The sequence below is a fragment of the Strongylocentrotus purpuratus genome, unplaced genomic scaffold (assembly GCF_000002235.5).
Source record: "Strongylocentrotus purpuratus isolate Spur 01 unplaced genomic scaffold, Spur_5.0 spur5_scaffold_15, whole genome shotgun sequence".
NCBI classification, from domain to species: domain Eukaryota; kingdom Metazoa; phylum Echinodermata; class Echinoidea; order Camarodonta; family Strongylocentrotidae; genus Strongylocentrotus; species Strongylocentrotus purpuratus.
In genome coordinates, this window is record NW_022145600.1 from 25,662,373 (window position 1) to 25,684,964 (window position 22,592).

Below are 22,592 nucleotides of genomic sequence, written 5' to 3' on the forward strand. Positions count from 1 at the left end.
TTTCAGCCCCCCCCCCCCCACCCCCCCCCCCACCCCCCCCCCCCCCCCCCCTATTGGGAAAAAAGGGGTCCGCCACTGGTTGTACCACTCCCACTTACAGCTGATGCTGCATTTTACACTGCATTTTTTACTGAATGATAATCAACAGTCTATAAGAGCCATTTTACTTTTAGAATTCTCGATCATATTACATTGTTCTGTTCAGACTCAGACTGCACGTTTCAAAACAACAAACAATAAGATTCGATCATTCACAGGAAATTAAAGGGCGCCATCTCCACAGATGAAATTATAGTGCTTGTACGGTGACGACATCTTCATCATTTTTACTTCTCAGACACATGTCGCGCTGCCTTTGCCTTTGGTAAGTTGAAAGAGAAACTCGTTTATTACTTTTAAATATTAACTTGGCCATTGAATTTCTTGCAGTTGAGTTGCCTGAAATAGGAAAAGTAGATAATATATGAGATGTGCAATGGCCGATGCCGTCGATGACGCCGCTGCTTGTTTGTTGCATCAAGCCAGGCATCAAACTGAGTTCAAGCCAAAGCTAGCCACGGTTGTGATGTGGAGGGGGAGTTGTTGGGGTGTGACGAGGGAGCGGCGGGGGAGCGGCGGGGGAGTGGCTGGTGAGGGCCGAGGCTCATCGTCATCGAGATAATTCCCAATTTTTTCTTTAGGGTGGGTCGATCTGGAAATGAAATCACTTAATCTTAAACTACAAATGAGCATGATGAATGCGCCATTAGTCACCAGATTTATTGAATCTTAATCTGTTTTAAATTGCCTGAAAAGGCGAGATTGCATTGTACTCTGGGTAGACTAGGCTAGCGCCACACATACAGTAGATCTAGGGGCGCTGGTCCGAGAATAAGGATCGTCTTCATAAACGAGGATCGTCTTCATAGACACGGACCGATGCCTCCTCAAAAATAAGGACCGTCTACATTTTTGCAGACATTTTATATTTTTGATCGGTGCATTGGCTAGCCTTAAGGGCTCTCTCGAAATGTTTTTTTTTATGATATTATTCGAGAGAGCCTTAATTTGCTCCCATAGGGTCCCGTGGAGAGGAAGGTAAACAACATCTCAAATGTGTCCAAAATCCCACTTTCCCGCACCCGCCCAATATTGGACAGTGGCTTTGATGAATTTTATGTTAGGTGTAATCGTAATTACATCCTGAATTTACAAATCGGAGGTAAAAATAAGGAAATAATAGCAATTTTCTTACCAGACCGATACAGCTCAGCTCCCTTTTCACGTGTACCGTGTGAATTCACGATCTCTACACAATGGTGATGACCTCTGACTGGCACTTCGTAAATGTGCTGCTTCCGTATAATGCGCTGTATGAGTGTTATTCAGCGCATTATACGGAAGCAGCACATTTACGAAGTGCCAGTCAGAGGTCATCACCATTGTGTAGAGATCGTGAATTCACATGGTACAAGTGAAAAGGGAGCTGAGCTGTATCGGTCTGGTAAGAAAATTGCTATTATTTCCTTATTTTTACCTCCGATTTGTAAATTCAGGATGTAATGACGATTACACCTGACATAAAATTCATCGAAGCCACTGTCCAATATTGGGCGGGTGCGGGAAAGTGGGATTTTGGACACATTTGAGATGTTGTTTACCTACCTCTCCACAGGACCCTATGGGAGCAAATTAAGGCTCTCTCGAATAATATCATAAAAAACATTTCGAGAGAGCCCTTAAGGCTAGCATTGGCGATACAAAAAACAGATTCTGCAATAATTTTCTTGATGCATTTTACATTGACTTTGTACATAGACCTTCACATTATGAGCAATAAATCCTTGGGAAGACGGACAACCCATAAAAGTAGACGGTGAACTAGGGTTATTTTCCCCCGGGGAATTCATTTTTGGCATCGCCAGCAGGCCGTTCGGTAACATGAAACCCCCAGAGCGCCGTTGAAAAAAAACGTCCTCGATAAAGCAGACAACCCTTATTTTTCAGGACACATTTTGTCTGCGTTTATGAGGATATCCTTGTTTATGAGGACGATCTTCATTCTAGGACCAGCGCCCTATTTGACATACATGTAGGAGCATCACTATCCTGGGCGTGTAGTAAAAGCTGTGCTTTTGATTCTCAACATTTCAAACACCACTGTACAAAACTCAACTGATTTCACTCAAAATCGGTACTTTAGTGACAATTGGTGACACCTAAAAAGCAGTAAAATACATTTTTTTTAACTTACAGATGTTAAAAAGAATAATTTTACAATTCAAATTGTAAGTCTAGTGTCGAACTTTGCTTACATTATTTTGACTTAATCTTTATAAAGTTTGTTTTAGAATGTAGGAAAGTGTATTTTTAAAGAGAGAGGGAATATGTGATACAATAGAATAATCTGTATGAAGCTTGCAATGTACAGCTGCATCGACATGACTGTGGTGTGTATATTTGTGCATACATGTAGATTCTAGGTCTAGGTCTAATAATACCTTCCTCACAGCAAGCATGCAGTGCTACAGTGCTGCATTAGCATTGACTCTCTATGCTTTGCTGGAGTGGGTAGCGCACCCAGTATTCGGTCCATTCCCAGTATTCGGTCAGACAGTCCTTTCAAGAGCTGTAACAATTTAAAAAATAATTTATGAGCCACAAAACTTGCACAAATCAGGCAGCTGAACAACTTTTCTTAACTCTCAAAATTAAATCAGATTTAGGGCCCTGGGAAGTTCTCCAACTTAGCTTGAAATTGGTCAGTGTCGCACAACTTTCTGCCCTTCCGCATTCTGTTAGCACATGCGCTAACTTGCATAGCCATATACATGTAGAAGTCTATTGCGAAAAAACTACACATGTACATGTACGTGTGCTGTGGCAATGAATTTAGTATGTGTGTGAAGAGCAGCACTTCTGTGTTCGCTCCATCACAGCGAATTTGCAATGACGCACTTGCCGATGTGCAAGAGGTATTTATACGATACCCTTGCCATGCGGTATCGCTTGTTCAGTATTCGTTCAACGCATTGACATTCAGTGCTTTATCGCGCAATTGTGTGAAAATAGTGCGCAAATACGCTTCGCTCCTTGGCAACGGAGATACCACGCACAAATTGCGTGACCGAATTCTATTCAGCGCTACCAAATTCTGGGCAGAAAAATGCTCCGTCTTCTTTAGGAATTATTTTGCTTATCATTTTATATTTTAAGTGACTATAAAATTCTGTTAGAGGAATAAATTTCTTTTCTTTTGATGAGTAGATTGCCAAATAAAAGAGGTGAGAATTCAAAATATTAGCGATTTCCCCTTGAGTGACCGAATACTGGGCGCTCTAGGCCTAGATAGATGATCAAGAATCTAGATCTACCATTAGTCTACATGCCCTTGTCTGTCTCGTATCGTGCCCCTGACTTTGCATGGCATGTTACATGTACATGTATGTGCAAGTAGCCCCGGAAAAATAAATATTAATTTTTTCCCTGAAGATTAAGGAGGGCTAGTTAATGATATATTAAATATGAAACTGTTCCTGATGATAATGAGCAAACATATGCGATTTATGTTACAAAAACACTTGGGGGAATGGGTGATTACATACGCATTTTAGGTTTCGCGTACATAAATAATTCTTCACATGGGCAAATGGTTCCAATTAAGGCTTGGTGATATCAATGTCACATTTCATATTATCACCAAGCTCTTCAGACTAAATTGCACACATGTAGAAAGCATTTGCCTGTGCGGGAGAGCCGCTAAAACAAACCTCAAATGTGGACTAACTACTCATTCCTGGGGGGTGTTTCACAAAACTTTTCATCAGTGACAACTGACATATACTGAAATCCTTGCTTCTGATTGCTTATCAGCAGATTCGTCACTGATTTGTGTAACTTGTCATTGAAAAAAGGCTTTGTGAAACACCCCCCTGTATTGATGTACCTTGCAAACTAGCTTTGGAGTCTGCGTAAGGAGGACTCTTTTTACTCGCGCAACAGACTTCAAAATCGGCTAAGATTCTTCCAACAAAGAATGTGAAAATTTGTTACTATCTAGATTGATTAGAGCTTTGTTTACTTTCCACATGTTCCTGACAATAATGAACTGAATTCAACTGAGTGACATACAATTAATGTGCATCTTCCAAGAGTTTGCTTTGTTGTCCAAGTTACATGTATGTATCTGATTATGGTAATTTTGAGCAGTAGTTGTCTGTTAACTTGTGCTCTCGTAGTTTTGAAAAATTTCTTGTTACGATCACTTATATTTGTTTGGGTTCGTTTCGGCATGCATTACAGCTAACGAAGTGCACTGCGCATCCTTTCCGTGACTAGTCTGAACTTGCCTTGGAACAGCTCTCAGTATCGAAAGTTGTTGTGATTACCAAGTCATTTTCAGCTTTTAAAAGAAGCATGCAGTGTTTAAAATAATGAGGAAAATATTTGATCGGTATGTTGTAAAGAAGAATTTTTTTAAAAGCTGTTTTATTTTTCTAACATCAATGTTTTTTGACCAGGGTTGGCATATTTCCCGGACGCCGGGAAATAAGCGGTATTTCCCGGTATTTCCCGGTATTTACCGCTTTTTACCGGTATTTACCACTTTTTACCGGGAAATACCGGGAAATATGTTTTTCCACTCACTTGTTCATGGGGATTGTCCAATTTTTAACATAATAACAATGGTGGTGAGTATGGTTGCTCTTGTGTGTACTGTGTGTGTGTGTGTGTGTGTTTGTTCGTGTGTTTGTCTATGTCTGTAATTATGTAATGCTGGAAAAAAATACAGGAAAAAGATACCAAATATACACCTAATCTAGATATGATGTTCTTCATTAAAGGGAACCTAAACCTTCATACTAAGTTACTTTTATTGTAAAGTTTAAGATATTTGAATTAAATCAGTGAAAAATTGAACAAAATCGGGCAAGGAATAAGGAAGTTAAAGCTTTTTTAAATGACTAGTCAATAGAGGGCGATATTCAATTTGATGACATCATAAGTGGACAACTCTCCATGCCTATTGTACATCAAATTTCACAAGTCTTTCGTTTTTTTCCTATTTATTTGTGTTCTTGATCGGATTTCATAACATCTGAAGTAGAATATCATTTTGCATTCTATTATCTCAATCACAAGAAAGAAGGAAAAACATGAAATTTGATGTACAAAAGGCATGGAGAGTTGCTGGTCGAGGTTCATTATTTGCTGGTCATTTAAAATCACCAGATTTCAGCGGATTAACGCTTTCACAATGAAAAACTTCTCCATGACCATGTTTCTGCCCTTGCAATATCGCCTCCAGCTCCAGCAGACATGGCGCGGCAGTGTACACACGTACTGTTACTAACGGCGCAGTAGGCCTATAACCACTGCTGACGGTGGCACTGCACTGCGAGCTGAATCGGTAATAATCAGGCCTGATAAAAACCCGATTTAAATCGGTTTCCCGATTTTTTTTTTTTTTTCCGGATTTTTTCCCGATTTTTTTTTTCTTCCCGATTTAAAAAAAAAAAAAAAAAAAAAATCCCATTTTTTTTTTCTTCCCTATTTTATCCTGAATTCCCTCTTCTTTTCTCTATTCTTCCTTATTTTGCCCTGTTTTTTCCCCAATTTTCCCAATTTTCTTACTCGAAAGGGGGGAATGTTGTTAGATGCCATTTTTTCCCCGCGAATCCTCTTTTTTTTTTTTACTCAAAGGGGGCGTGGTTGAGGGGAAAACAAAAAACTTATATTTTTTTTTAGTGCTTACTATCACCCCTGAATAATAGGCCTACTCATAAAACAAGAAATCTTGCACGCTAATCTAAGTTCCATTTCATTGGTTTAAGGTTTGAAAATTGAAACTCAATATTGTGTTAAAGTTATAACAGAAAAGATAATCTTTATTTTATAAGTCCACGGGGCGATTTTTAATTTTGCAATCGCCCCCGTGAGCAACCTGACAGGGGCGATTATGTAGCTCACGGGGGCGAATCGCCCACCGCCCCCGTGTATTTTGAGCGCTGGGCATGATAATGGCACTAAACATCGCCTATCATGGATAAAAAGTAATGTCAAATGGGAGAATATACCAATCTGAGCCGAGGTACGCATGTGTTGAGTTATATGATTGATAAAAAAGGTCACTTTTAAGGGACGTACTGATGATGTGCGCTATTTATAGAGGCACATGATTTCGGGACACCGGGTCCCGATCGGTGCAAAGTCATCAGGACTCGGTTTATAAAAGTCCCGACATGACTCAGGCCTAGATGCGATTGGCGGCTTACTAGAAAAATGTAAAAATGCGCATTTCTTAAAGGTAATACAAAGTTTTGGGAAATTTTGAAGATTGGGTGGATAGTGAATCTTTACAATTTTGATATATTTGGATGCCCCTGTGGATGTATTACAAGCGCTAAAAATTTTAGCCCCTAAAACACTTCTGCTTTCGCGAAAAATGGAATATAAAAATTTACCGGTGCTCCCGGTAAATTTTGATAAATTTAAAATAGCACCTACGGTCGTACAATGGTAGCTGCGACCATGACAATTTCAGAATATGTAGTTGTGATATATAATTTCCAAACGGGAATAGTTAATCGGTAGATTTTAGTCAAGAAACATTGTTTCATAGCTTCATTAATATTTTGACTTTAAGAGGGAGCTATACAACATAAAGAATTTATTATTTACTATTTCATAACTTTAGAGTCAATTTCAACCGCGACAATGATCACTGAATATTGTATGATCGCATATGCTCCCAATATGTTCATTTAAACCAAATTCATGACCCCATACCAAAACTTTGTAATACCTTTAATTGTGGCGTTAAGGGAGTGTGGTTTTGAAAACTAAGTTATATTCTAAGAATGTTATGAGGGAAATGGAGAAAAAAAGAAAATGTTGTAAAATAGGTCCATATAAAATATCATTATCTGTTTGTTCTCTCTCTCTCTCTTATAGAATCCCTAATAAATTCAGAACCAACCAATCATGATGTCTAGGTATTGTGGCCGCTTTCTACAGAGGACAGCTTCACAGCAGCTAGTTCGATCCAAGTCCAGCGCTTCCAACCCATCAGCAGCTGTAGGCTACCTGACATCGGATCAGGTCTTCGAGAGGGAGTCCCGCTATGGCGCCCACAACTACCATCCCCTCCCGGTGGCACTGGCGAAGGCTAAGGGTGAGTCTTGAACTCTTGAAACCCAGTTTCATATAACTTAAAGGGGAAGTCCACCCTGATATTAAGTTAGTTTGAATAGAAGCATAAAATGAGAGGAAGAGGTCAGTGAAAGTTGGAGCAAGTTCTGATGAAAAATAAGAGAATTATATGACTTTTTTTAAAGTTGCGATCTATCAAACACAAATTGGCTCCTTTCCAATTTACTCTACATAAAATTTCATAAATTTTCATTTTCTTTTTCTTCTTTTTTTTTTTTTAGTACAGAGCAGGTGGGAGGAGAGCTTGCAAGATACATCATAGTTTTTTAGTGAGATTGTGTTTTTTTCCTTTTTAAAACATACTTCATGCTATTCAGTAATTCTGTATCATCCTTTCCAGGTCATATCAAAATAAATAACATAACTATCAACCAGGTTGAATCCATCAAATTCTTAGGTGTCTATATAGACAGTAAACTAACGTGGAAAGTTCACATCAATTGTTTATGTAAGCTGTTGTAATTCTGTATCATCCTTACCAGGTCATATCAAAATAAATAACATAACTATCAACCAGGTTGAATCCACCAAATTCTTAGGTGTCTAAATAGACAGTAAACTAACATGGAAAGTTCACATCAATTGTTTATGTAAGCTGTTGTAATTCTGTATCATCCTTACCAGGTCATATCAAAATAAATAACATAACTATCAACCAGGTTGAATCCACCAAATTCTTAGGTGTCTAAATAGACAGTAAACTAACGTGGAAAGTTCACATCAATTGTTTATGTAAGCTGTTGTCACGGAACTCCAGTGTAATGAATAAATTGAAACCTTTTGTACCTCCTCATGTCATGCTTGTACTATACTTTTTTCAATGCAATAGTACTACCGGTATACATTCTTCTTACCCTACTAGACAGACAAACCATTTTCTTCTCCCTCGAACTTGCACGGTTTTTGCTAACAAAACAATTATTTTTACTGGTCCCAAACTCTGGAACAGCCTGAATAACGAACTCGTTGAAGCCCCCCCATTAATTCATTTAAACAAAAGCTCAGGTGTTTCCTTTTGAGTAAGTATGTATAAAAGTAATGTTGATGTCGCGCTGGATCATACAGGTGGTTCTACAGGTGGTTATACAGACTTTGTTTTTGTTATTTAACAAAACCATTAATTTCATCAGTTTGCTTTCTCTTCTTCTTCCGCTTCTTTTTCATCTTCCTCTTCTTCCTCTTTCTTCCTCTTTCTTCCCTTCTTCACCTTCTCCTACTTATCAATATTATGTTATTCTCTTTACTCTTTATTTCTATTTTTCTTTTCTTCTCAAAGTCACTCTCCTTTTACGTCTCTAGAATATCATACTATACTACTCCGTTTTTCACCTCCTATGAAAAAATTCAGACCTACTGTATTGTGTTACTCAGTATGGGAGCCTATTCACATACAAGCTATGCTTTTTATTTAGGCTCCCCACATTTTACATTGTTCTACCTTGCCCGTTATATCTACATATTTCTAAATTTCATACTTATTTTCCAAACCTTATATTTGATTTGAAATCTTTAATTGTTCTTATTTTTTCTTCTTGTGTGAAATCTACTTTTATAATAATTTACACAAAAAAAAAAAAAAAAATAAACTGTTTTTCTATGTAAAATGTGGAATAAATAAAACTTCAAACTTCAAAGTAATTATACATTCCACAGTAGGATGCCAAAGTGCGTTATGTTAAGTGATTTACAAGCTTATGCTACATTGCCTTTACTTGTTTGTTTTTCTCAACCAGGATATTAAAATGCTTTGACAATGTAGAAGAAATATCACTGACAACACTCTGATTTTTGTTTACAGGTGCCAATGTGTGGGACGTTGAAGGGAAGCGGTACCTGGACTTCCTGAGTGCCTACAGTGCGGTGAACCAGGGTCACAACCACCCCAAGATTGTCAAGGCCATGCAGGAACAGTCCCAAGTCCTGTCCCTGACATCCAGGGCCTTCTACAACGATGTCCTGGGAGAGTATGAGGAATACATCACCAAATGTTTGGATATGATAAAGTGCTTCCCATGAACACAGGTAATAGGATATGCCGTACAGCGTTCAAAGAGGTTTCTTTTTCTTTTTCAAAACAGGGGATGATTGTTTCAGCACATTTAGCTCATATTTAAGCTAAAGTGACTCTCACACTCTGCCGTGTAGGCCTACCGTGTGCCACCGTGCGCGAAAATGTCTGCGGACGGTGGAGAACGGCGAGGGCACACGGTGGTTCGTTATCAAAGCGGGCAACACGTTAATAGGGCGTTGGCGCTTATTTTCACCCGGTGGGACCCTGCTGGCACCTGCCGCAAGTAAGCGGCAAGAGGACGGTGTTCAACGGTATGAGGACGGTATGAATACGTTATGAAAACGGTCACACTGTATGAACACGTTCACAACACGCTAATAACCCGTTACAGAACGGTGATGAAAAATGGAGAGCGGACTGACCGTTGCCGTTCAAATCGGGGTATTTATGGCAGTCGTGTCATGACGTCAGCAGTCCGGGGACTCGCTCACAGGACACTCTGAGCGGTGAGGGGACGCTAAGTGACTGGTAGGTGGCTGCTACAAACCCGGTGCACACGTTCGAGACCCGGTATGGGCCCGGTATGGAAACAGCCAAAATTTTCAACAAAAGTCAATCTGGGCGGTGAAGACGGTAGAAGCACGTTCAACACCCGGGATGCGCCCGGTGAGAACAGTCAGAAGATGGCAACGAAACGGTGAAAAGATTAATTTTATGAATTTTTTTTTGCGGCCAGGGACAAGTTCGCTCAAAACCCAACGTTCTGGACTCTGTTGTTTTTTTAATAGCCCGGCAGGTGGACGGTAGGCCTACATGGCAGAGTGTGAGAGCTCCATTAGAGGTTTGAATTAGAATTGTTGAACAATTTGTAGTCCTACTTTGTTTTCTTTGACTTTTCATGAATAAATCTTATACAATGTATACTTTCAGCAGTTATTCTGAAGAACAAATTTATTTCTTATTTCTACCCTTCCCCAGTTAACGAGTAAAGAAAGGGAATAGAATATCACACTCTATCGTGCATGACACTCTTTTTGTCCCTTCACTTTAGTAGATTCCCCTTCTTTTCAATGTAAAACTTCTCATCGAACCACTGTGATTCTACAACACATTACTCCGGGCAATTGCTCATTGTCGATTTCCTACAGTAACTGAATTCCTCACTTCATCAACTCTAGACTAACCACTATACCTAACTTTTAGCCTAGCCCTATAATACCAAACCTAAATCCTTAACCCTACTTTGACGACAAAAAGCTTGAAACAAATGTCGCAGGGCAAAATGTCCTGTCACAAAACTTGGTACATTTGTTGAAATGGAAAATCTACAATCATCCCCACTACGGTACTTTGTTTACTATAAATGTCTGACTTATAATATCCTGATTGCTTCCAGGTGTGGAGGGAGGCGAAACAGCCTGCAAGCTGGCCCGCAAATGGGGCTACAAGGTGAAGGGCGTGCCCAAGAACACAGCCCGTATCCTCTTCGCCGAGGGCAACTTCTGGGGTCGAACCCTGGCTGCCGTATCGAGCTCGACAGACCCAGACTGTTACGAGGGTTTCGGACCTTACATGCCTGGGTTTGACATCATTCCATATAATGATCTTGGAGCCTTAGATGTAAGTTTGTCATTATTATCTTCATTATTATCTTTACCTCATATTTGCCTATATTATTATCTCATACCTGCCAACCCTTCCAAATTATCCAAAATATTCTCATTTTCTGAATTTTTAATATTTTTTTAAAGCCAAATTTAGCTTGTTTTATCATGTGCCGCAATTTGAGAGTTTGCGTATAACGTGCATTGAATGGCTGCACGGTCGAGCAGCAACTTTTTATTTGCTCTTTTGTACAGATTTAGCACGTATTTCCACTTCCACTGCCGCAGGATACATGGCCATGGTAAGGCCATGTGGACGCCTGTTAAGGGTACAGATTTCTTTTGCTAAAAATTCCTATTTCTTATTTTTTTAAATGTTGGCAGGTATGTTATCTTTATCTTAAATTTATTTTATTTTGTTCCCCCTTTATTAGCCGACTTACCAAGAAATAGGGGGGAGGGGACATAATTTAGCATTTAGAGGCCAAAACGTACTTTAACTTCTTACAGTACTAAATGAGGTAATCATTACTGGTATACTGTAAGCTACAGTGTAACATGGTCCAGTTTTAAAGAAGAGTATACTTTCATTTCATAATTAGGAATATTAGTGATGATAATATTATTTGGCTACTTGATATGACAAACTGCGCTTTTTATCATTAAATTGAATGATAGAGACATACATTGTACATGTCGGGTGCTACCAAAGATAAGATATCAATTGAATAACAAGAAGTATAGACACAGCTGTTTAGATTAGATAGTCTTCACCTCTGTTGCTTTGTATAGTATTTGCATTAAAGATAGAATTACGTATATGTAATGTTATGGAAAAAAGTTCAAAGTAATTTTGCCCTGCAGACTTCTTACATCTATGACGATGTGATAGTCCAATAGTTTCCAGTAATTTTTTTTCGTTCAACCCAAAGCAGTCCAGTTTTTTAAAGGTCTAAATTAATTATCTTTTTCTCCTCAAATTGGCACTGCTTATTATTATCAATAGGCATTTTCATTTTCTATTTTCATTTCCTTTTTTTAATATTGTAATTCAGTGTATTCATGTAAGAATTTTGATTCCCCCCCCCCCCCCCCCATTTCTTTGTGTAGAAAGCCACACAGGATCCGACTGTTGTTGCGTACATGGTGGAGCCGATCCAGGGTGAGGCGGGCGTCAGGGTACCTGATGCAGGGTATCTCCAGGGCGTCAGAGACATCTGCAGTAAGAACAATGTGAGTCACCAATTCAGAAAACCTTGACATCATAGTTACAGAGTTCAACATTGTGTGACTTTGAACATTAAGGCCTGAATTCACAAAGGAGGTTTCGATTTAAACCATGGTTTAAACCCTCATTAACATAATCCATGGTTTAAAATTTGCGCACATTAAGCGTACCTTGCCTTGCGTGCGTCTACTATTGGGCCTCTGACTGTGTTGCGCTTATGTTGCACTAATTTTAGACTGGGTTATGTAAATGAAGATTTAAACCTCCTTTGTAAATTCGGGTCTTAGTGTTTGTTAGAATCCAGAAAAAGTGAGAAAATTATGCATAAAGGACTACCAAATAGTTAACAGACATGTTTAGAAGTCACTTCTAATCTTGTGCAACATGAATTGTTACCATTTTATTTTTGCCAAACAATTGTTGACATAATTTCTAAGGAATATGAGATTTAAAGCTTGAGGTAGCTCATGGACATGATGATAGTTTGTCAATAACCCATGTTATACAACACCTACGTGGATCCTTGTCATTTGATTGGAGGATTGTTGGTCACATGATATTCAATAGATGTTATATTGCACGGTCATGCATTTTTGGTTATATGCAGACTGCGTACCTCTCAGCCGTGCGCGCACGTATCCCTGCGTGTATCTGACACGAAGGCAATCTGAATGTAATCGAGAAGGCTTGACTCCAACTTTAATTTATCTTTAATATAAGGAGTAAAGCATAATTTGTTGATTAACGTTCTATTAGATCTTCTTCAATGTTGTATAAAACAAATAATGAATGTTTTTCATTCGTTCAATGGTGCGAATATTTTCATTCGTTGAAAGATTAACAATAATTCTATTCAACTCGGCTGACGCCTCGTTGAATAGAATGTTAATCTTTAAGCCCATGGAAATATTTGCACTATTGAACTCATAACCATTCATTATTTGTATACTATTACATATGTTTCTGTTTGTTTATTTCAGATATGACTTTGTAAATAATTTTTTGCAATAGAAGAAAATACCAGTGATACTACATGTAGTTTGAGGAATAAAAATTTAATTACTGTAGGCCTGTTAGTTCATTGTTTCCTAGTTGGCTTGCTATGATTGATTTGGAATTATGATCAGAGGCAGTCATTTTGATGCTCTTTGACTGCGTTTAAGCGACACTTTTTCACCCTAGAAAAGCGGTTGTCAAAGACGTTTAGTTTAAAACACGGTTGCGTTCTAGCAAATTTTTTTTTGTCGTAAAAATAAACGTGTTTCAAAATGCAAACATGAAATGCTGAAAAAGATGCTTGAACGATCTCCCACAGTGACCATGTTTTTGAAACAGCGTTTTGATTTGTGATTCATGTGTGTGTGTGATTCTAGCTTTAAAAAATTTGCTTGAACGCACCCTTACCGGTAGTCGTAATACCTTGCAGCTGTGTCTGTAGACAAAGCCAACAGCAAGCTACTTCCACTATACCGGTACTCCGATTTCATGTCATGTCATATGAAAGGAAGTGTGTTCACAGACAAAAGGCTATAACACTCTACAAATATCCGACTTAGACCCAAGTAATGATAAACTGTTTTAATTTAAAGCATGAATTTAGGATATATTCCTTACAATATTTTTTAGCCCTCAGTGACGACTCTATGGAATAAAATTAAATAAAATTCTTTGCGAAATCAACATTTTTGTTGTTTATACTGTACATGTGTAAATGAATAACAAACGGATGTTACAAAAATATCTACATTTAACAAACCTCCTTACCATACATTAGGATCTGTGCGGTATAAAATAGATTTTTGACTTGCACTACTCTAATTGTAATTTTTTTTTTTTTAATAATGATTAGACAACACAAGTCACCCTTAATTACAGGTCTTTGGCTCACTTTCTCCTTCTCATAACCCCAATGTTTTCATAGCATTTATATCTTAATTTGCATAATATATTTTGCATGTAAAGGTTCTCTTTATTGCTGATGAAGTCCAGACAGGCCTCGCCAGGACAGGAAGACGTCTCTGTGTTGACCATGAGAATGTTCGTCCAGATATGGTCATCCTAGGCAAGGCTCTCTCAGGAGGCATGTATCCTGTAAGTTAACAAACCTCTTAGAATTATCCAGAAGACTTTTTAGGGCTGACCATTGTAACCCTTTCAGTTCTTTACCTAGATATTTTTTTTTTTTTTTTTTTAATTCTTCTCAATTGTCCAATGACATAGTAAGGGTTCAGAACAGAGAGTTACCATTTAAAAGTATGTACTATCGACACACTTGTGTTATAACACATTTAGAGAAAATCCCTCTTCTAAATTCTTACTCGAGACAAAATGTAAAAAAAGAATTCAAAAGCAAACTGATGAAAGCTGAAAGATTGACAATTAGTTTTGACCGGTATAAAAGTGCTTTTTACAGGCCTTCCTTATTCTTTGAAAACAAGAATTACATGTGTAGCCTTTCAATAGACCAGTTCGTAGTTAATAGCACATGGTTCAGATGACCCCAAATATCCACATATCTTTTAAACATACTGGTAGATAAATCCAACTTTGTGCCTTTGGAATTATGCACAGCTAAAGTCATGTGATTCTTTGTTTGCCCTCTTGAAAGGATTACTTCCACCTGTGTTCAATAGAATGCATCACAGGTGCATGCTTGAGTAATGATTACATAACTTTCATGAGCATGTATCTAGTATTAGTCTCACTCTCAGTGGATTTTACAATTTTGTATAAGTGACCTTTATCTGCACAGGAGCAGATTGTATCTATGAACTGGTCTATTTGATAAGTTTTGATGAAAGAAGTAGGTTGCATAGCTTTTCAGCAATATTTGATTGACAGGTTGTATATTACACAGGAAATACCAAAGGTGTGAAATACACACACAGGTATGAAATTGACTTAATCACTATGTAATTTACAAAAATGAAATGTGCAACAATAGCAAGGTTGTATATTACAGGAGATAAGAAATCTACAAGTATGACTTGGTGAGTGATTTCTTGATTGAAATGTGTAAACAAGGAGGAATGTAATTAACAATACATTAGTGAGCTGTCTTTGTTGTAACATGAGAGAGGCGAAAGTTAAAAAGGTCATTTCAAAGCAGAATTAAATCTATGAACTTGTTTCTGAAGTATGGTTTCTTTTAACGTGAAAATACGACATTACTAGACATTTATGTGGTATTTTATTCTGTTGCATGGTTCCTGTTACATGGAAAGAACTTTGTAAATGACTTTGTCTACCAACTTTCTGAATAGGTAATAATGATGGTAATCATTTTAGCACAAAAAGGTACCATGGAGAAATATATCACCTGTGCTAATTTATTCAAGATAGTGATAGTATCCCAAGTGTGTGGATAACTTCAAAATATTCAGATTTGATCTGAGTGTAAATATAGAAGGAATTTTAAGGTACATGTACTTTTCCCCACGTAATGGGTATAGGTCAAATTACGTCCATTGCTGCTAATTTTCATCATTGACTGTAATTTGATACATGTTGCAGGTGTCAGCTATTCTAGCCGATGACGAGATAATGTTGACCATCAGACCAGGAGAGCATGGATCTACATATGGAGGCAACCCACTCGCCTGCAAGATTGCTATGGCTGCACTCGAGGTAAATCAAGCCTCTTAAAGAGAAGGTTGAGTTCTGGGAAGAGGTGAACAATCATTTATGAGCGTTATTATGCATGGGTGGAAGAAGATCAGATAAAACATGTTCTCTGAAAAGCATGGCTCTTCAAATGCCTTCATATTCTAAATATGGCATGTAACATCGTAAAAATCGGGATGGATTTTTACGCCACGTGTCCGTGTAGTCCCATATACATCCTTCTGTGTACAGTGCTTGTAACTTTACCAAGACTTGGTCAAATTTCTTATCATTTTGATGATTCCAGAACCTTGCAATACACACAACTACTTATATGCTAGATGATCAACCTATTTTGATTGATTCCACACCATTTCTTTCACAATGCAATTGCATGACCATGACCAGAACTCAACTTCATCTTTAACTCTAATAGCAGGGCTCCACGTTAAAGGCCTATTCAAATATAAAGTGGTAAACACAATATGGTTGTCTGTATTGAAATTCTAATGTTAGTTTACTAAGGGCCTATGTAAAGTTTCAAAAGATGTGGGGTTTTAAGTTGAAATTTTGATGTCTATGTACATTACCATGTTCGTTTGAAGCCCTGCACACAAAATTAAGGATGCTATGGTATCATATTCTTAACTATGTGTAACAATATATCAGACTAATTGACCTATATACCTTCTCCAACTACCTCCCAAGTATTTTCTGCTCTTTCATAATTTAAAGAAATAATGAACCAATTTGAATGAAGATTACACAAAAAAATCAACACAAAATTGGCAAATGGGAATTTTCACCCAAAAGTAGTGATTATAACTCCATGTTGCCAATCTATAAACTGTATATGTTATTTCTGATTAAATCTCTTGTCTTCATTAACAGAATTATGTACAGAAACAGAAATAGACTCAAATTTCCAATGGCATTTGCACTTTCTGTCCATGCACGATTTGTAATTCAGAGCATTTTGGTTCAAAAGATTGAATTTAAACATCACTGAACCCCCTTTGTAGAGGTGTCGTGGTCGAGTGGAAAGGTCACCAAACTGTCGATCACAAGGTCCACGGTTCGAGTCCCACCGCAGGACTAATGTCCTTTGGCAAGATATTGATCTACATTTGCCACTTTCCACCCAGGTGTTAAATGGGTACCCAGTAGGATGCGAAAGCCAATATATTATGCTTATTGCTTAGTAAGTTGAGCCTAGTAGCTCTTGCTGAAAGCTCCCCAGGGAGTGGAGAAAGTGCATACATTGTGTGCAGGCAAGAAAGAATCCGATGTCTGCGCTTAGAAACTTGGATGTTGCAGATGTATTGAGCGCTATATAAGCAGAAATATTATTGATATTATTATTTGTTGTTGATTGCTCCTAGGTGCTTGAGGAGGAGAAGCTAGCAGAGAATGCGGAGCGTCTTGGAAAGATTGTACGATCGGAGCTAAGCACCCTAGACAAGAACATTGTGACATCAGTGAGAGGCAAGGGTCTTCTCAATGCTGTCATTATCAAGGAAACACCACGTAAGTAATGACTTATCCCGTAGAAATTGTTTCGACGTCGGTCTATCTATCTATCTTATGGGACGTTGCATGAAAGTCGCAATCAATTGCAAATCCCCCAAATCAGGCGTAAGTCTTGCGATTAATTGCACATTTGCAATTGATTGCAACTCAACTTTCTTGCAACGCCCCATTAGTAAGAGAGAGAGAGAAAGGGGGGGGGAGAATAAAAGCTAGATTTAGTTAACTTAATTCAATTGTTAAAACTTTGATCCTAAAAAATCCTAGGAAATTTAGGAGACTTGTGGGGCGTTGCAATCGATTGCAAACATCAGTTGCAAATTTTGCAACATGCAATCAATCGCAACTTTCTTGCAACGTCTCATTAGTCCTATAGCTTGGAGGCCGTTGGGATGACAGTGAAATGGACCTTGAGACACAGGCTGTCCATGAATTCCTGTCTTCAACATTAGTGCAAATCAAAAATTCATATTTGTGATTCAATTATTATTCTTATTGATTCATTGATTGTTATAAAATATGGTGTATTGAACATGGGTTAACATTCAAGAAACTAAAATTTTACCATGCTGACCTCCGAGTGCTAACTGAAAATTACATCATGCAACTCTTTGGTAGATTTTGTGGTGTGCGGTCACTTATGATGGTTGTAGCCATTGGCCCTCATTTGATCATTGTTTGTTAATTTACTCTGTGATATTCCTATCTTCCTGCTGTTATTACATGTAAGTTGATTACATATTTTTTCATGCTGACATGTTCCTCATTACCTTTCCTCTAGAATACGATGCATGGCAGGTGTGCTTGCGTCTCCGTGACAACGGTCTCCTGGCCAAGCCCACTCATGGTGACATCATCAGACTAGCCCCGCCCCTCAACCTGTCCGACGCTGAACTGCATGAGAGCCTCGACATCATCAAGAAAACCATCCTCTCCTTCTTGTAAAGGACTTAACTGCTATGCTTTACTTCTGGGTTGGGTTTCACAAAACTCTTGCTAGTTTAACATCAACAAGATCCCATTTGAATGTATGCAATGAAATTCACATACATTACAATGGGATGCCGGCAGCGCTCAAAATACACGGGGGCGATGGGCGATTCGCCCCCGTGAGCTCCATAATCGCCCCTATCAGGTTGTCCACGGGGGGCGATTTCAAAATTAAAAATCGCCCCCGTGGAATTATAAAATAAAGATTTTCAGCAAATTGAATAATATTGAAAAGGATGCAATTCATAGTTGTACTCGATAATACTCACTTAACATATTCTCTCTCTCTCTCTCTCCCTGTCTTGCAGAAAGAAAATATGAAAATAATATTTTGCCTTGATTAAGAAATTGAAAATTTTATCAGTATTAAACAGGGAGAAGGAAAGGGGAGGAAATTGATCAAAACAAACATTGAAGAATCCAATTCAGTGTTCATTCGTGATGCATAAGAATGAAAGTACATTAAAAGGTGAAATAATAAATTGAAGTGCGATGATAAATCAATTCTTTGACGTTGATTGATTGAATAAAAAATGATGAAACAATATGGTCTGAAGGTCATATATCTTCGAATATTAGAAAGTTTCATCCACCATCGTGTTTTGCAATTTAATTTTAATGCGGTGACTTGTCGGTTACGAGCAGAAGGTCATATCAGGCTTCTATATTCTATAATACTATCAACAGATTTCTGGATAGAGACACTTCGTCGCATCAAGCTACGAGAATTCTACTCGAACACCGCATCAAAATTCTTTTCACCCTTTTTTTTCTTCTTCCTCTTTTTTGGTCCCTTTTAGCTCTCCTTTTTTCCTTTTCCTTCCTTCTCTCTCTTTCTTTTTAGCGGGGGTGGGGGAGGCAAAGGCCTTTTGCCCCACCCCCATCCGCAACTTGTTGGCAGGAAAATTGCAATTTTTTTTTTTGCCGATTGGGGCACTGTAAGGCCTGTTGTTGGTCTGTTTGGTGTGACTGAATTATAAGTGTAAGTGTACTGAGTTTATCCAAAGAGTATCGGAGCATGGTCATTGGGATAGGAAGATAGGAGCAGGGTGGCTCTAAGATTGTAAAGGAATAAATCACCTAATACTTTCACTAAGGGAAGTGGTAGGGCATGTTGAAACTCCCAAATCATGGTAAAACAATTGCATGAAAGACATGCTCATTTTTGCCTGTTTTCTTGAAAATGTACTAAATAGGGCCATATACTAAGCCTTATCAAAATCAAGAATAGAATTGAGGTTGATTGAAATTATATATTGTCTACTGATAGCTTTTAAAATTATGAGAGTCATACTTTTCTGACTCTCTCTAAAAAAATTGCTTTTTTCAGCTGATTTGAAAGTTCTTGGGTGAATGCGGTCACAGTGTACAAGGAATACATTTATATGGCAATATTCATAGTGTTATGTGTACATTATTCATACATTATAGATATATCGTATAAAATTGTTGGTCCGGTAAAGTTTCATCTAGTTAATTTTTTTTTTCTTAGCAGCTGGTGGCAATTTGTAGCAATGAAAACATTTACTCGACTTTTATCGTATTGATGCTGCACTTAATATCAACATTTCTCTTTTGGGCTCACATGAAGAGAAGGTATGATCCGATTTGTACATTACAGTGTGGGTTTTGTGGTTGCTTTTTCTTTTTCTCTTTTTTTTTTATTTGGGGGGGGGGGCAGAGTTGCCCCCCCCCCCCCCCCCCCCCTTTAACCTGGAATACATGTATGGAGATATTCGACTGTCTCGCTATAAACAAGTCAACAATTCATGCTAGAAATTCACTGAAATCAATTACATTTTAATGGCATTGAAAAACCCTGTATCAGGGTTTGCAACATTTATTTGGATCATTGATAAGAAATTATATTCCTATTAAAAAAAAGGGAAATTTATATACAAAAAAAAAAGAATCAGTGATTTAAAGCAATGTAATTATTTCATCAATTTTAGTTTTAAAAGTATGTTTAGTAGAGATTGTATTAAGTAAACTCTTCATCTGAAATAGAAATTAGATAATTACTGAAAGGTTAATGATACCTTAAATTATTTAAAAGTTCAACAGTGTTATGGCACAATGCATTTTTTTATATAGAGGTAAAAAATTAAACGTTTTATTTGCCTTTTACTTTATTTCTCCTGCTATTTATTTACATTTTTTCCATAGTGATATGTGTGCTCTTAACTTACTCATTAGAAAAAAACCTAAGTTTTCACGAATCGAATTTAGGCCAGCATTTTAGAAATACATAGGCTGAAAGGATTGAAGAAGTTTTAAAGTAGAAATATGGATATTACTCTGAAGGCTTTCAACAGGGATGCCATTTGTGTTGCTATTACTTTCTAACATATCTGTATTCATGGATATACAGAGTACCATATATAGAGCACTTCAAATTTGCTTGGATACAGGGGGCAGACTTATTAGAATCTTTATTTTTGGCTGCTTTGTTTTTAGAATTATGTTCTATGCTAAATCTTTGAATCTGCACATCAATTTTGCTTCTTACACAAATTAAGATATATTTTTTGGTAAAAATACATGTGTATTAATTTAGTATTCAGTATATTTCACTATAATTCCATTGTACTTTACATGTTCTTGCTTGTACATGAATTCATGTCAATAATAAATTTTATGTGATTGGCTAAAATTGTCCATGTTGCAAGTTTTCCCTCTTTGTGAAGTGGTGGGTGTGAAAAACAACTTGTATCAATTTTTTCATACAGGATTTGCATAAATTGTGTTAATGATAAATGTCCATTTGCCGAGAGTCAAAGGGGCAATCCAATCCTTGTAATAAGTTCATTGGTATGGCAGCAGAAAATTAAAAGAATAAGAATGTTGAAAGTTTGAAATAAGCCAAACCAATAATAAGAGAGTCATGAATGTTTGAAATATGAGATAACTAAATCCTTAGGAATCTCAAATTGGCAATTTGATCAGCGGATTATGACATTGTCACTGGACAACTCTCCTGTTTGTGTTTTTCAAAAATATCATTAATTTCTCCTTTGCTCCCAAGTTCTTTCTTCCTCGGGCGCTTTTCTAAACTTTTGCTTGTTATTACAGCTCCTCTATTAGTAAAGACACTGCTGAATCATACATTTTAACATTTGACATTTTATTCATTTGTATGCTGAAACAAATGGGAAAGTAGTACGGTACTTTGTCGCACTGACCTTACCAATTTAGCCAATACATTTCGTGATTTTAAATTAGATTAGGGCCTAGCAGAAAATAAGCAAACATTAACCTTTACAAGCAATAATTGAAGAAAAAGAAAGGTTATGGGAAAATTAAAGAGACCATACGGTTTTCAATGTCACAAAATGAATATTCAGATTGGATTCCGAAGGACATATGAAAGTCAATTCTGACTCGGTGAATCCAATATTTTGAAATGAAGATATCTTTATAACATAAAGTCCATAATTAAACGATTTCTTTTTCTCTATATAGGAAGAGTTCACATTGTAATTGTTTGTATACAGTATTAACAACGTCTAAACTATATTCTGCTAGCTAATATTGATCTATGTGGGTTACTCAAATAACATTTCAATTGTTTTCAGGGGGGTCCGGAGGGGGGTGCACCAGACGTGTGCAACATGCATTACGGTGGTGGGAGCACGTGCCCCAACCCCTATCTCTATCTCCCGCGATGTCCTTGTAGTAATTTCTTCGTCATACGGTAATGGAATTTGCGTGACATAACGGCCTTATATAATTATCTTCCTCTCATTATCATGCATAAATCGTAACGCAAAGTCAATGCAATTTTTGTTCACTACCGTCACTTCGTGAAAACAGCGACGAATATTATCAATCAATCTTTCGACTATGAAATGCTCTTTCTCTCTCTCTCTCTCTCTCTCTCTCTCTCTCTCTCTCTCTCTCTCTCTCTCTCTCACACTCTCTCTCCCTCTCTCTCTCTCTCTCTCTCTCTCTCTCTCTCACTCCCTCACTCATCTCTCTTTCTCTCTTCTCTCTGTATCTAAAGTTACACCATACCTGATGCACAGTTCTCCCTTCTCCTCTGCCTTTGCCTAACTCCCTCTCTCTATAATATACTAACTGTAGCAGTTATTACCACCTTCGTCGTTCTATCTACAATCTTCTCCTGTCTTACGCTTCTTATTTCCTCCCTACCCTTTATTGATTTCTGAGTATACCAAACAAAATTCCTGGCCTGTAAACTACTTAATTGCTTAATTGCTTAATTGTTTCTTTTTTAATTGATCTGAGAAAAGGAAAGGTGCAAAATGGAAATGCGTCTATATTTCAGGGGCGGCGATTTCTTTTCATTACCGGGGGGGGGGGGACTAAATGCGAGGGATGTGAGAGCATAGTGAACGAGAGGGGCGAAGGTGATGGAAGTAACTACCCCCTCACAGGTTTTTTTTTAATAATTTGTTTATTAATAAATTGCATTCTT

General features: G+C 37.6%; 1 protein-coding gene across 1 annotated transcript; it reads left to right on the forward strand.

The window, feature by feature from the left end:
- The first annotated feature begins 294 nt into the window (after positions 1–294).
- Positions 295–18,330, forward strand: LOC593316 (ornithine aminotransferase, mitochondrial). The gene is given in 10 exon segments (XM_030985897.1): positions 295–364; positions 6,934–7,153; positions 8,990–9,175; positions 9,178–9,213; positions 10,599–10,822; positions 11,917–12,039; positions 13,997–14,125; positions 15,548–15,661; positions 17,020–17,164; positions 17,946–18,330. Coding segments are annotated over 9 exon segments (1,311 nt in total). The 5' UTR covers positions 295–364; positions 6,934–6,963; the 3' UTR covers positions 18,110–18,330.
- The last annotated feature ends 4,262 nt before the right edge of the window (positions 18,331–22,592 follow it).